Source organism: Macrobrachium rosenbergii, chromosome 2, assembly GCF_040412425.1.
Source record: "Macrobrachium rosenbergii isolate ZJJX-2024 chromosome 2, ASM4041242v1, whole genome shotgun sequence".
NCBI classification, from domain to species: domain Eukaryota; kingdom Metazoa; phylum Arthropoda; class Malacostraca; order Decapoda; family Palaemonidae; genus Macrobrachium; species Macrobrachium rosenbergii.
The window spans coordinates 70,724,080-70,736,105 of record NC_089742.1 but is presented as its reverse complement, the minus strand read 5'-3'; the positions used below and the strand labels follow the sequence as shown (position 1 = coordinate 70,736,105).

The window sequence follows — 12,026 nt, the reverse complement described above, 5'->3', positions numbered from 1 at the left end:
CGGGAGTCTGGGGCAGGTGGAGCAGGACAGGAGCCCAGGGCAGGTGGAGCAGCACGGGAGTCCGGGGCAGGTGGAGCAGGACAGGAGCCCAGGGCAGGTGGAGCAGCACGGGAGCCAGGAAAGCCAGTAGGCGAAGCATGGGTTGAGGGCACAGGTGGCGCATGGGAAGCTAGGCCAGGCCGAGAGTCAGGGTAGCCAGGAGCCGGAACCATGGTCAGGAACGAGCGTGGGTTGGTACCAGGAGCAGGCATGGAAATATATGGTACCAAAGAAGTCACCATCCTTGAGAGGCCAGGCAGGGATAACAGGGCCAGGAAACCAGGAGGCAGCGGCACAAAATGGAACATGGCAGGAGCAGCCAACACCTGGGTGTCCAGGTGCGAGGCCACCGTCACAGGCAGCTTCCCAAATGATGACATGGTGACAGTCGTGGTGGTGGATGCGGTGGCTGCGTGGGTTGTCACCAGAGCGTCTGACAGATGGGACACCAGACCCTCCAGTGACAGAACGGCAGGCAGACCCAAGTGCAGCCAGGCAGAGGCGAGATCAGGTACCTGGCTACCAAGAGATGCTTCCACACCCAAGCCTGAGGAAAGAGTCGGGTCAAACACGGAAGACTCTACTCGCTCCGGGGGGAAAAAATTCACCCCCAGAGCAAGGAGAGGCCCCAGAGAGGATGTCTTGAACATCCGCTTCCCCGCGGCCTTCCACACCCGATGAAACAAATGGGGAAGGGGAGTCCTCACCTGAGGGAGAGGCAGCAAGAAGGGGAAGCTTGCCAGGAGGGAGAAACGATCCCGACAGATCAGCCACCACGGGAGTCATCGGGGGAGTGTTACCCTCGGACGACGCCTTGGCAGGCTTCCCACGGTATTGTCTCCTCCCCTCAAACTTCGCCCACTGCTCGGCTGACCAGGAACAACACTCCGTACAAGGCAAAGCGCATGAACACATACGTCCACTGCAGGTGGGGCAGAGGGCGTGTGGGTCAATGTCAATGCTAGAGCGATAGGTGTTACATTTCTTGCCTGCCACCCCAGGACACATACGCAGGGGGAAGGAGGGCTTACAGGATTTATCCACATTCATAATGTCTAACAAAAAAAGATCCCACCGGGAAAAAAGCTCAAAGGCAGTCAGGGCAGAGAGCAAGAAACACATCTGCAGCACACAACGGCCGAAAGCAAACTGGAATGTTTACATCCGGGCAGGCAGTACTCCCACCTCCCGGACGGTAGTCAACTGCCTAACCATCTTGTTCAAAAGTTCAACAGCCATTTCCAGCCTACGCTGAAAGTAATTCCTAATGTAAAGGACTGACAGTTTGTACATCATGTCGGAACAAATCAATGTTTAAGCAGTAATAGATGGTTAAGTCTGCTCTATTATAAAGGCTGGTCATCCAACAAAGCGTGCCATCTAGATACCATTATGTTTGCAATACCAGTTAATTCTGGAATTTTTACATTTGGCAAAATTACAATACACGATTTTTTTATGTATACTAATCAAATATTTACTTGCACTGGTTGCTAAGGCACAAGATAAAAATACAACAAATGTGTAATGCAAAGCTGTTAAAAGACTCTGAGTACTCTAAAATCACTGTACCTTGCATAATGAAATATGCCGGAGATGTTCTTCGCAGCTGGCTAGCATACTTAGGTGTGGTCCAATCCACATCAAGAGCCTGACTAAGAGGAATAAAAGACTCTTCTCGACGTACAATTCTTGTTTCCTCAACAGTTTGAGACTGACCAGGTACTTCCACTTTCTCTTTAACTTCACTGTAATTAGAAATATATGAAATAGTGCACACAGTCTACATTGATGCAGTTCACATGAACTCTTAAAGCACTGAAGAGAATGGAATGCTTTAGTCTTCAAATTCTTTAAAAACATTGAGGAATATAAAAGCAAAGTCATGACTCAAAGCAAACATTCTTCCTTCAAAACTTGATAGTCTACAATCTTTTGCAAGGGGAAAAAACTGGAATGATATAACTAGAAACAAAACTTACTCAGCATAAGAATGATCCAAAAGGTCTGAAAACATGTAGCCAATCTGGCCAAACACATCCCCAGCTAAAAACAAAATGCCATTGTTGCGACAGATGTTATTAATTCTGAGAAGCTGTTCTCTCTTGCAACGACTTAAGAAGACCACATCAAAACTTCTGAAGAAATCTTCTGTTTTATCTTCAATATTAGTTGGATCTGCCACTACATCCACCATTGGATTCAATGCCTGTGCTCTTTCTTCTGATGCCACAGCAATCTGGTCATACAGTATCAACATTAGCAAAAATTATGGACACCCATGCCATTCGGATCTTATCTATATTACGTGAATACTGATCTGTTAAATGTTTTAACTTAATACCTGCAAATATTAAGAATACCCTGTAATAATGTCCATTAAAATTTTTTGCATATAAACTGTTTTCTACATCTGACTTTCAAATGGGTGGCGTACATGCCCTCAGAATTTAGCATATATACTCATTAGAACAAAACTTGCTATGAATACACTAGGACCTGGACTTAAGACTAGGTAATGATTTTAAGCCTTTTTGAGCTCCATCTTCATCACCACATATCTGTTGCAACAGCTTTATTTTCTCCTTATTTGCAGAGAACAGTAAAGCGAGAACTATGATGGGATGCATGAGATACATGGAATAGGTTACATGCAACTACTGTACAGGCAGTCCCTAGTTATCGGTGGGGGTTCTGTTCCTGATGGCATGACAATAGCTGACAACTGTCAATAACCGGAAATCGATGAATATCGGCGCCAAAAATCCAGCTATTGTCGTCGCTAGACAAGCACCAAAAAACCAGATCACCGATAACCAGAGACTGCCTGTACCTGACCATAAGAAAGCATACTGTCATTGTTCCAACTTTTACTTTTTTCCTCTTCTCTTACTAATCTGTAATCTCAACCCCACAAATTTAAAAAAATCACATCAAGTCATGATGTGGTAAGGGTAAACTAAGTGAAAGTCTTAAGCCACTACTTGTTCTCATATATTCATAACATACTTATCCATATATGACCGAGTCCCAGCCCGAGAAGAACCCTAAAAGAGTTCAGAGGTCTGGTTAAACAAATCATTTATAACTAACTAACCATATATGACTGGGTAAAATACGTACTGTAATCTGTAATAATAAATCATGCTGCAGTATTGCTCTATTCTTCTCATACTTAACTGATCCAGCTTTTCAGTTCTATTTTTGCCTTGCTTTCCTAAGTAGCACATTAACCCTTAAACGCCTGTTGGGCGTTTTAAACGCCGTCAAAAAAATTGTCTGTCGAATGCGAGTGGGCGTTGCAAGCGTTGACTGAAAATGCTTTTTTAAATATTCGCGGAAAAATAATTATAGGCCTAGTTTGCGGAAGATTTCAAATCACGCGCCTTGGCGGATGCTGGGAGCTCACAGATCCAGGTGTTGTGTTGTTTTTGAGCATCACCCAGACGTGCATGCACGAATTCCCTCCTACTCACGCCAGATAGCATCAGCGTCGGACCTTGTGGGAACGATATTTTGACGCAGACATGTTTTGCAGAACTTTGGCGAGTGTTTGTGTATTCGTGCTGCAACAGGACATTTGTAGATATGTCACAAAGGCGTCAGGACCGTGAAAGGCGCATACTGCCTGTCAGAAGTGAGTGTGTGAGGCGAGTTTTAGACTGGGATGCTGGAGATGGACCCAGCAACCAAAGTGAATTTTAACATTCGGTCAACTTTGACTCGACCGAAATGATGGAAAACGCATCCGTAAGCCATAATTATTACATTGAGTAACAATCAATCATTTACCTTCATTTTGCAACAAGCGGAAAGTCTCTAGCACAATATTTAGAATTTTGGTGAATTTTTGACAAAAAAAAAAAAAAAAAAAAATGTTCCTCCGCTCCGCACGCCAACTCCACTGAAAATCCTGTCATTTCTTGTGTCAGCTTGCCGTAATTTTTTCGCCATTTCATATTATTCGTTACATAAAGTGTTATACATCAAAATGTGCGCAATTTCATGTAGAATACAACAAAAATATATCATTCCTTTACCTCTTCACAGTGTTTTAATATTTACATTGAAATCACGATAACTGACAAAATTTCAACATTCGGTCAACTTTGATTCGACCAAATGATCGAAAAACGCATCCGTAAGCCATAATTATTACATTCGAGTAACAATCAATCATTTACCTTCATTTTGCAACAAACGGAAAGTCTCTAGCACAATATTTAGAATTTTGGTGAATTTTAAAAAAAAAAAAATTTCCTCCGCTCTGCGCGCGCGAACTCCGCTGAAAATCCTGTCATTTCTTGCGTCAGCTTGCCGTAATTTTTTCGTCATTTCATATTATTCGTTACATAAAGTGTTATACATCAAAATGTGTGCAATTTCATGTAGAATACAACAAAAAATATATCATTCCTTTAGCTCCTCACAGTTTTTTAATATTTACATCGAAATCACGATAACTGACAAAATTTAACATTCGGTCAACTTTGATTCGACTGAAATGATCGAAAAACGCATCTGTAAGCCATAATTATTACATTCGAGTAACAATCAATCATTTACCTTCATTTTGCAACAAACGGAAAGTCTCTAGCACATTATTTAGATTTTTGGTGAATTTTTGAAAAAAAAAAAAAAAAATTTTTCCTTTCGCTCCGCGCACGTACTCCGCTTAAAATCCTGTCATTTCTTGCGTCAGCTTGCCGTAATTTTTTCGCCATTTCATATTATTCGTTACATAACGTGTTATACATCAAAATGTGCATAATTTCATGTAGAATACAACAATAAATATGTCATTCCTTTAGCTCTTCACAGTTTGTTAATATTTTCGCCGAAATCACGATAACTGACAAAATTTTAACATTCAGTCAACTTTGATTCGACCGAAATGATCTAAAAACGCATCCGTAGCCATAATTATTACATTCGAGTAACAATCAATCATTTACCTTCATTTTGCAACAAACGGAAAGTCTCTAGCACATTATTTAGATTTTTGGTGAATTTTTTTTTTTTAAATTTTCCTTCGCTCCACGCGCGCGGACTCCGCTGAAAATCCTGTCATTTCTTGCGTCAGCTTGCCGTAATTTTTTCGCCATTTCATATTATTCGTTACATAAAGTGTTATACATCAAAATGTGCGCAATTTCATGTAGAATACAACAAAAAATATGTCATTCCTTTAGCTCTTCACAGTTTTTAATATTTTTCGAAATCACAATAACTGACAAAATTTTAACATTCGGTCAACTTTGACTCGACCGAAATGATCAAAAACGCATCCGTAAGCCATAATTATTACATTCGAGTAACAATCAATCATTTACCTTCATTTTGCAACAAACGGAAAGTCTCTAGCACAATATGTAGATTTTTGGTGAATTTTTAAAAACATTTTCCCGCTCTCGCATGACTCGTTGAAAATCCTGTCATTTCTTGCATCAGCTTGCCGTAATTTTTGCCGTTTCATATTATTCGTTACATAAAGTGTTATACATCAAAATGTGCGCAATTTCATGTAGAATACAACAAAAAATATATCATTCCTTTAGCTCTTCACAGCTTTTTATATTTACATCGAAATAACGATAAATAGAAAAAATCAACCTTGGTCAACTTTAACTCGATCGAAATGGTTCAAAAATGCAATTGTAAGCTAAAAAAACTTACAGCCTAGTAATATTCAATCAATTTCCTTCATTTGGCACAATTGGAAAGTCTCTAGCACAATATTTTGATTTTTGGTGAATTTTGAAAAAAACTTTTTTTCGTCCAGGCGCATTAATTCATGCATCATTTTGTGATAATATTTTCTCTGTGTTGCTTAAATCGTTTTACAATCTGTTATATACCAAAATCATCGCAATTTAGTGTACAATACAACTAAAAAAATTAACTCATTAGCTTCAACCGTTTTCCTTACAGCGATTTGTATACAATTATATAAGTTTTTTTTCGCTGTCATATATTCCAATATTTATATATGATAATGATTTTTTTATTTCTGATGGTTGCATACTAAACCTCAGGCAATGAGAAAAAAAGGAGCCAAAAATGAACTCTTAATCTTGAAAACTAAGCGCTGTGATTTTTTTAAAAACCTTTTTTTTCCGCAGCGCTACCTCTCGGAGGCCACCGCATACGGGAGACGTTTTGAAAATAGGGCTTGGCGTTAAAGGGTTTAATTATCTGATACAAATTAGAGATGTAGACCCAGGTGCTGTACTAATTAGAAAAGTACTGTACACCCATTATGTTTTCAATTTCTACTAAGGCTCAAAACATCCAGACATTCCTCCATGAACTAATGTGTTATTTTCATAATAAAATTAAGTCATATATACTTACCAAGTAATTACATAGCTATAGTTTCAACTTGCACAGCAGCTGACATTTTACAAATCGCGGCAGCGCTTCTATTAGTCTCGTGTAGGTGACTGGCCCCGCCCACTATCGGGGAACAAGAGGAACAACACAGCTGAAGAACTCAATTCATTTGTGCCCTTGTGTCCTTGAGAGGGGAGGAGGGAGGGCTCCAATTCTGCAATTACTTGGTAAGTACACAGTATATGAAACTTAATTTTATTATGAAAATAAAATTTTCATATAAGTAACTTATCAAGAACTTACATAGCTGAGCCCCACATTGAAAGGAGGTGGGATACATGGAAATATTCTACTCCAAAACATTCAGTATTGGTAATGAATTTGAAACAGAAAAGTTGCTAGCACTGAGCCAATGTTTGTTGTTTCCTTACCTGGTAAAAGAGCTACTGCAGGTAGACACTGCCTCAGGTTAGTGTTCATCTTAACCAGTAGTGGTGTGGTGGTATAGCCATGGAGTGCCTCTACTTTAGGTGGGAGTTTTGGAACGAAGGACGTGTCTGATGGCTTGCAAAGCATCAATAAGTGCCCTTGTCCTGGGCACAGTACCACGATAAAAAACAACCAGACAATGCTGTCACCTACACTGAAATAAAAAACCACCACCCATCCACTAAAAACTGGTGGGCACTCCAGGTACATGGCACCCTCAGGCTCCCCCAAGACTCAACACCCTATATCAAGGCAAAGAGACAGAGGATAGAAGGAATGTTTCCTATGCTTCGTCCTCCAATGCCATGCAAGCCACCGACAAAGGACCCAAGGTACTGCAGTTCTTGAACATCGTTTCAATTTACACCTCAAATATGTGGACTGTAAAATGGAAGAGATAGACAAATTATGTCTAAAATCTAACGAGGTATCAACGGCTCTGATCTTGTGAGCTTTATCCTTACCCAATAGCAAGAGGTCCTCTCCAATTCGTGAATGTGCCTCGGTAATCAGGTCCCAAAGGGTTCTTCACAGAGCACCAGAGGCTGCTGAAGGTCCTCTGATCTTCTCTGTTCTGTCCAGCACAGGCAGTCCCCGGTTATCGGCGGGGGTTCTGTCCCCGACAGTGTGATGACAACCGAAAATCAGTGACAATAGCACTGATCCCTGGTTGTCGGTGCTTGATATCTGAGGATCAGAGCCACCAATAAGTGGGGATCAGCGCCGATCACCAAGGATCAGGTCAAAAACCCGGTTATCGTCGTCACCAGACAAGCGCTGTAATACCAGATCGCCGATAACTGAGGCCGCTGATAACCGGGGACTGCCTGTAATATCTCAAGTCCCTCTCACAGGGCATAGAGCTCTTTCCTCCTCTTCTGGGCCAAGAATCTCCATTAAATTCTTAATGGTAAAAGAATGGGGCCAGGGCTTGGATGGAGCCTTGTTCTTGGCCAGAAAACTGAGAGTGAATGAAGAGACTGCATCTCCTCATGAGAAACCAACCACTTTTATCAGTAGCTTGCAGTTCACTGACCCTCTTAGCAGTTACTAAAGCAACAAGGAGGAGGGTCTTTCTTGTTAGATCCCTTAACAGCATGGAACGAAGGGGCTTGAATGGGACCCAGATAGCCACTTTAGGACTATGTTGAGATTCCAGGCAACCAAATCTGTCTTCCCCTGCTTGGAGGTGTCAAAAGATTTGATGAGCTCACTTAGATCCTGGTTTGATGACAGATTCAAACCTCTGTGTCTAAACACAGAACCTGTAACCTCTAATAGTAGAAGAGGACAGGCCTCTAGAAGATCTCAAGTAGAGTAGAAAATCCGCAATCAGCGTCACAGAGGTCTGAGATGATGATTTCTTATGTCTTCTACACCAGCTGCAGAAGATTGTCCACTCGGCTTGGTAGACCTTGCAAGAAGAATGACATCTACATCTTGCAACAGACTCTGCAGCTGGTCTTGAAAAACCTTTTGCTCTGATGAGTTTCCTGACAGTCTGAAGCCTGTCAGAGCAAGAGCAAATAGTCCTTGATGGAATTGCCTGAAATGAAGCTGCCTGAAAAGACTTGGTCTTTGTGGAAGTAGCCTCAGGGAGTTCATGAGCAGCTTGAGAAGGTCCAGAAACCACTCCATCAGAGGCCAGAATGGAGCTACCAAAGTCATCGACAGATTGTGATGGGTAAAAATTTATTTAACACTTCCCTGACCATGTTGAATGGAGGGAATGTTTATAGGTCTGGAGCATGGCATCTATTGCCCATGCCACAGGGTACAGGCCTGAAGAACAAAACAGAGGAAGGCAATGATTACTTGATGATGTCAACAGGCTTTCCCAAGTTTCCACAGATCGGTGCATACCTGTGGCTGTGAAGTACATTCTGAGGGAAGGACCTGTTTGTAGCCGCTCAGCTCATCCGCCAGCAGGTTCAACTTGCCTTGAATGAATGAGTGACGATCTTGGTCCGATTCTGTTCTGCCCACAGGAGAAGGTCTCTTGTTGCCTTGCAGAGGGAAAAGAGCGAGTCCCGCTTTGCTTCCTGAAATAAGACAGAGCAGTGGTGCTGTCCGAGTGGACCACCACTGTCTTTTGAAAATCACAGTCGAGAAGGATTGAAGGCCCAAATGAATCGCCTTCAATTCTCTGACACTGATGTGCTTTCTCTGTTCCAGGGACCTTGTTCCGGAAACTTCAATGTTCCCCAGAAGGGCTCCCCAACCTAGATCCAATGCATCAGAGTAAAAGTCTAGGTCAGGGCTCACTGGAAAGAGACTTTCCTTCCAAAAGTCTTCTTTCAGAGAGCCACCATCGCAGGCCCATCTTGATTTCTGGTGTTACAGGAAAAACAAAAGAGTCCAGGTAAGCTCTCCTGTCCCAGTTGGCTTGTACAAAGAATTGCAGCATTCTCATATGGAGTCTTCCTAATGTCACGAACAGCTTGATGGAGGCTAGCATTCCTAATAGGCTCATCCACTGGTTAGCTGAACATGTTATGAGAGAGAAAATTACGAACCTTCTGAAGGCAGGATTCGACTCTCTTGGAGGATGGAAAAACCCAAAACTCCTGAGAGTTGATCGTCATCCCCAAATAAAGAATTTCCTGTGTCAGAGTCAGCTGGGACTTTAGGTCCTCCATGCATTTCTACTCTGAAGGGGATCGAAGAAGCCAGTTGTCCAGGTACAGGGCGATGTTTATTCCCATAAGGTGGAACCACTTCGCAAGAGGGGTGAGAACTTAAGTATACACTTGAGGAGCTGTAGAGAGGCTGAAGCACAGCGCTCGAAACTTAATCACTCTGTCCTCAAAGACGAACCTGACATACTTTCTGGAGTTCGGATGGATGAGGACATGGAAGTATGCATTCTGCATGTCGATGGTAATCATCCGATTTCCCTGGTGAATGGATGAAAGGACTGCCTGGTTCATTTCCATCTTGAATTTCGTCTTCTGGACAAAGATATTTAAGGCACTGACATCAAGGACAGGTCTCCAATCCCCTGATGACTTGGGGACTACAAACAGACGGTTGTAAAATCCCTTTGTTTGGCATCCTTGACCACCTCTGCAGCTTTCTTCCTGATGAGGGAAGCAACTTCTCCCGAAAGGGCCGAATATCCCTCTGAGCCTACTGAGTAGGCAGTCAATACAATGGGCACATTGACTAAAGGAGGCTTCTCTCTGAATGGGATGGAGTAGCCGTCTTTCAGAACCTTTACTACCGTGTTCTTCTCCTCTGACTCTCCATTTCTGCCAGAAATGAAGAAGTCTGGCTCCTACTGGTGCACAGAGGACTGAATCTTCACTTCTGAGAGGAAGGCTTGGTGTAGGACTTCTTAACTGCCCTGGCTGAGAAATGCACATTCAACCGAGGCCTAGGCTGAAATTTCGGTCTGCTCCCATGAAAGGTCTGTTGCTGAAGAGGAGAGACTGACTTTGAGTCAAACGAGGCCGACTCCTTAGGTCATTTGGCTGACTGCGCCAAGAGATCCTGTGTGGACTTCTTCTGGAGGTCTGAAGCAATCTCTTTCACAGTGGACTGGAGAAAGAGATGGTGACAGTCTAAGGGAGAGAAAAGGAGGGCAGACTTCTCCCTTAGTAATGAAAGATCAGCAAAGCTCTCTCTTCTTAAATACTCCCATAGAGAAGTGAGCAGCAAGCTCCATGGAACCATCCCTTATGGCTTTGTCCAACCAGGAAAGGACGCCAAGCAAGTCTGAAGCACAGTCTCCTGTCAAGGTACCACAGTCCTCTATCAACTAAACACTTTAAAAATATTCTTAGGAAGATGGTCAAGCTCCATCTAGGAGAACATAATCTTGGCTGATGAGAAGGCTGATCTTCTAGACAAATTGATGAGACCAGAGAAGTTCCCTTGGAAGGAGGCAGCAACTCCTAGAGAAGGAGCATCTCTGGTGGTGTAAGACAAGTACCTCCTACAGGACAACTGAGAGGGGTGAGAAGCAGAAAGTGGCCTTGCCTTGTTCTCTCTTCTCCGAGAGCCAAACTTCTACGTCACTGAAGGTCTTCCTTGAGGAAGAGGAAAGAACCATCTTAGGAGGCCTGGTACTATCATCAGGGTGGTTCCTCATCATGAAGGTCGAGGCAGCTGGAGAAAAGAGGGCAGGAAAGTTCAATAGAAAATACCTCAGAGACACTGCATATGCTGAGGTAGCAGGTTCCCAATCTAAGCTTTCACTGTCCGGTGGGACCGGGGAGAGAGACAAATCTGAAGGAGCCTTAGCTGCAGTAGGCGCTTTCTGCAGTAAGCCCAAACATCACTTAGTTGACGATGAACAGGTGCCAGAGACGGATCAAGCACTGCAGGAGCGGGCAGACCAGAAGCAGGCAGCTGGCGAGCTGGCACTGGGTGCCCGTGAGCCAATGGGTGCTTATGAGAACTCACCAGACATTTAGATGCCAAATACTGGCACTCAACAACAGAGCACTTGGGTGAAAAAGCTCAGGACTGTCCCATGCACTGCAGGAAGGCTGTGGACTGTGCAAAGGCTCTTTGAACCACTTACACGGCAATGGAGAAGGGTGGTCATTGACAGCTTCAACGCCAAGACCTCTTCAACGGCCTTATCAGGACTCATCCGAACCGGAGGACAATTGATGCACTTGCACACTGACGCCTTTTCAATGGCTGTCAGTTGTAGCCCGGGAATGATCAAGAGGCTCGACTGGAGGAGCAACTACCCGTGGGCAAACCCCACCGACCTCCCTTGGACCTCTGGTACAAGAGTTGGCTGGACTGCACTGTCACTGGATACTTCACACACTTTGTCCATCAGGGTTTTTAGGGATGCCCCAAATTCGGCCACAGTATTCACAACTTGATTTATTTTCTGGTCATCTAGATTCGAGACTGGCCATGGGATTGGGGTCGGAAGCTTGGGAGCCAGGCAAAGAGTAGGTGGTACAAGAGGAGGACTGGTGATGGGAGACAAGACAGGTACAGAAAATATAATAGGAACATTATCAACCATAACAGATTTAGGGGTAGACTCTAAGTTTAGCTAAAGTCCCACTCTTGGCTTTAGAAGATGCCTTTCTCTTCCTGTCTCTCTCAAGTTTGTCTAAATGTGCTTTCAAAACTTTCCATTTTCTCTCATCCCAGTCTCTGCATTTGTTAAAAATCAAATCTTTCCTACATACTTG

The 12,026-nt window shown here is 43.2% G+C and overlaps 1 protein-coding gene across 1 annotated transcript in view; it reads right to left on the bottom strand.

Annotated features, from left to right (window-relative positions):
* Positions 1-12,026, bottom strand: part of Aos1 (activator of SUMO 1) — a 36,187-nt gene that overhangs the window by 8,962 nt on the left and 15,199 nt on the right. The window contains exons 3-4 of the mRNA XM_067120443.1: positions 2,022-2,278; positions 1,612-1,787 (exon numbers count right to left, since the gene is read on the bottom strand). Coding sequence (XP_066976544.1) covers positions 1,612-1,787; positions 2,022-2,278 — 433 coding nt within the window. The remainder of the gene's footprint in view (positions 1-1,611; positions 1,788-2,021; positions 2,279-12,026) is intronic.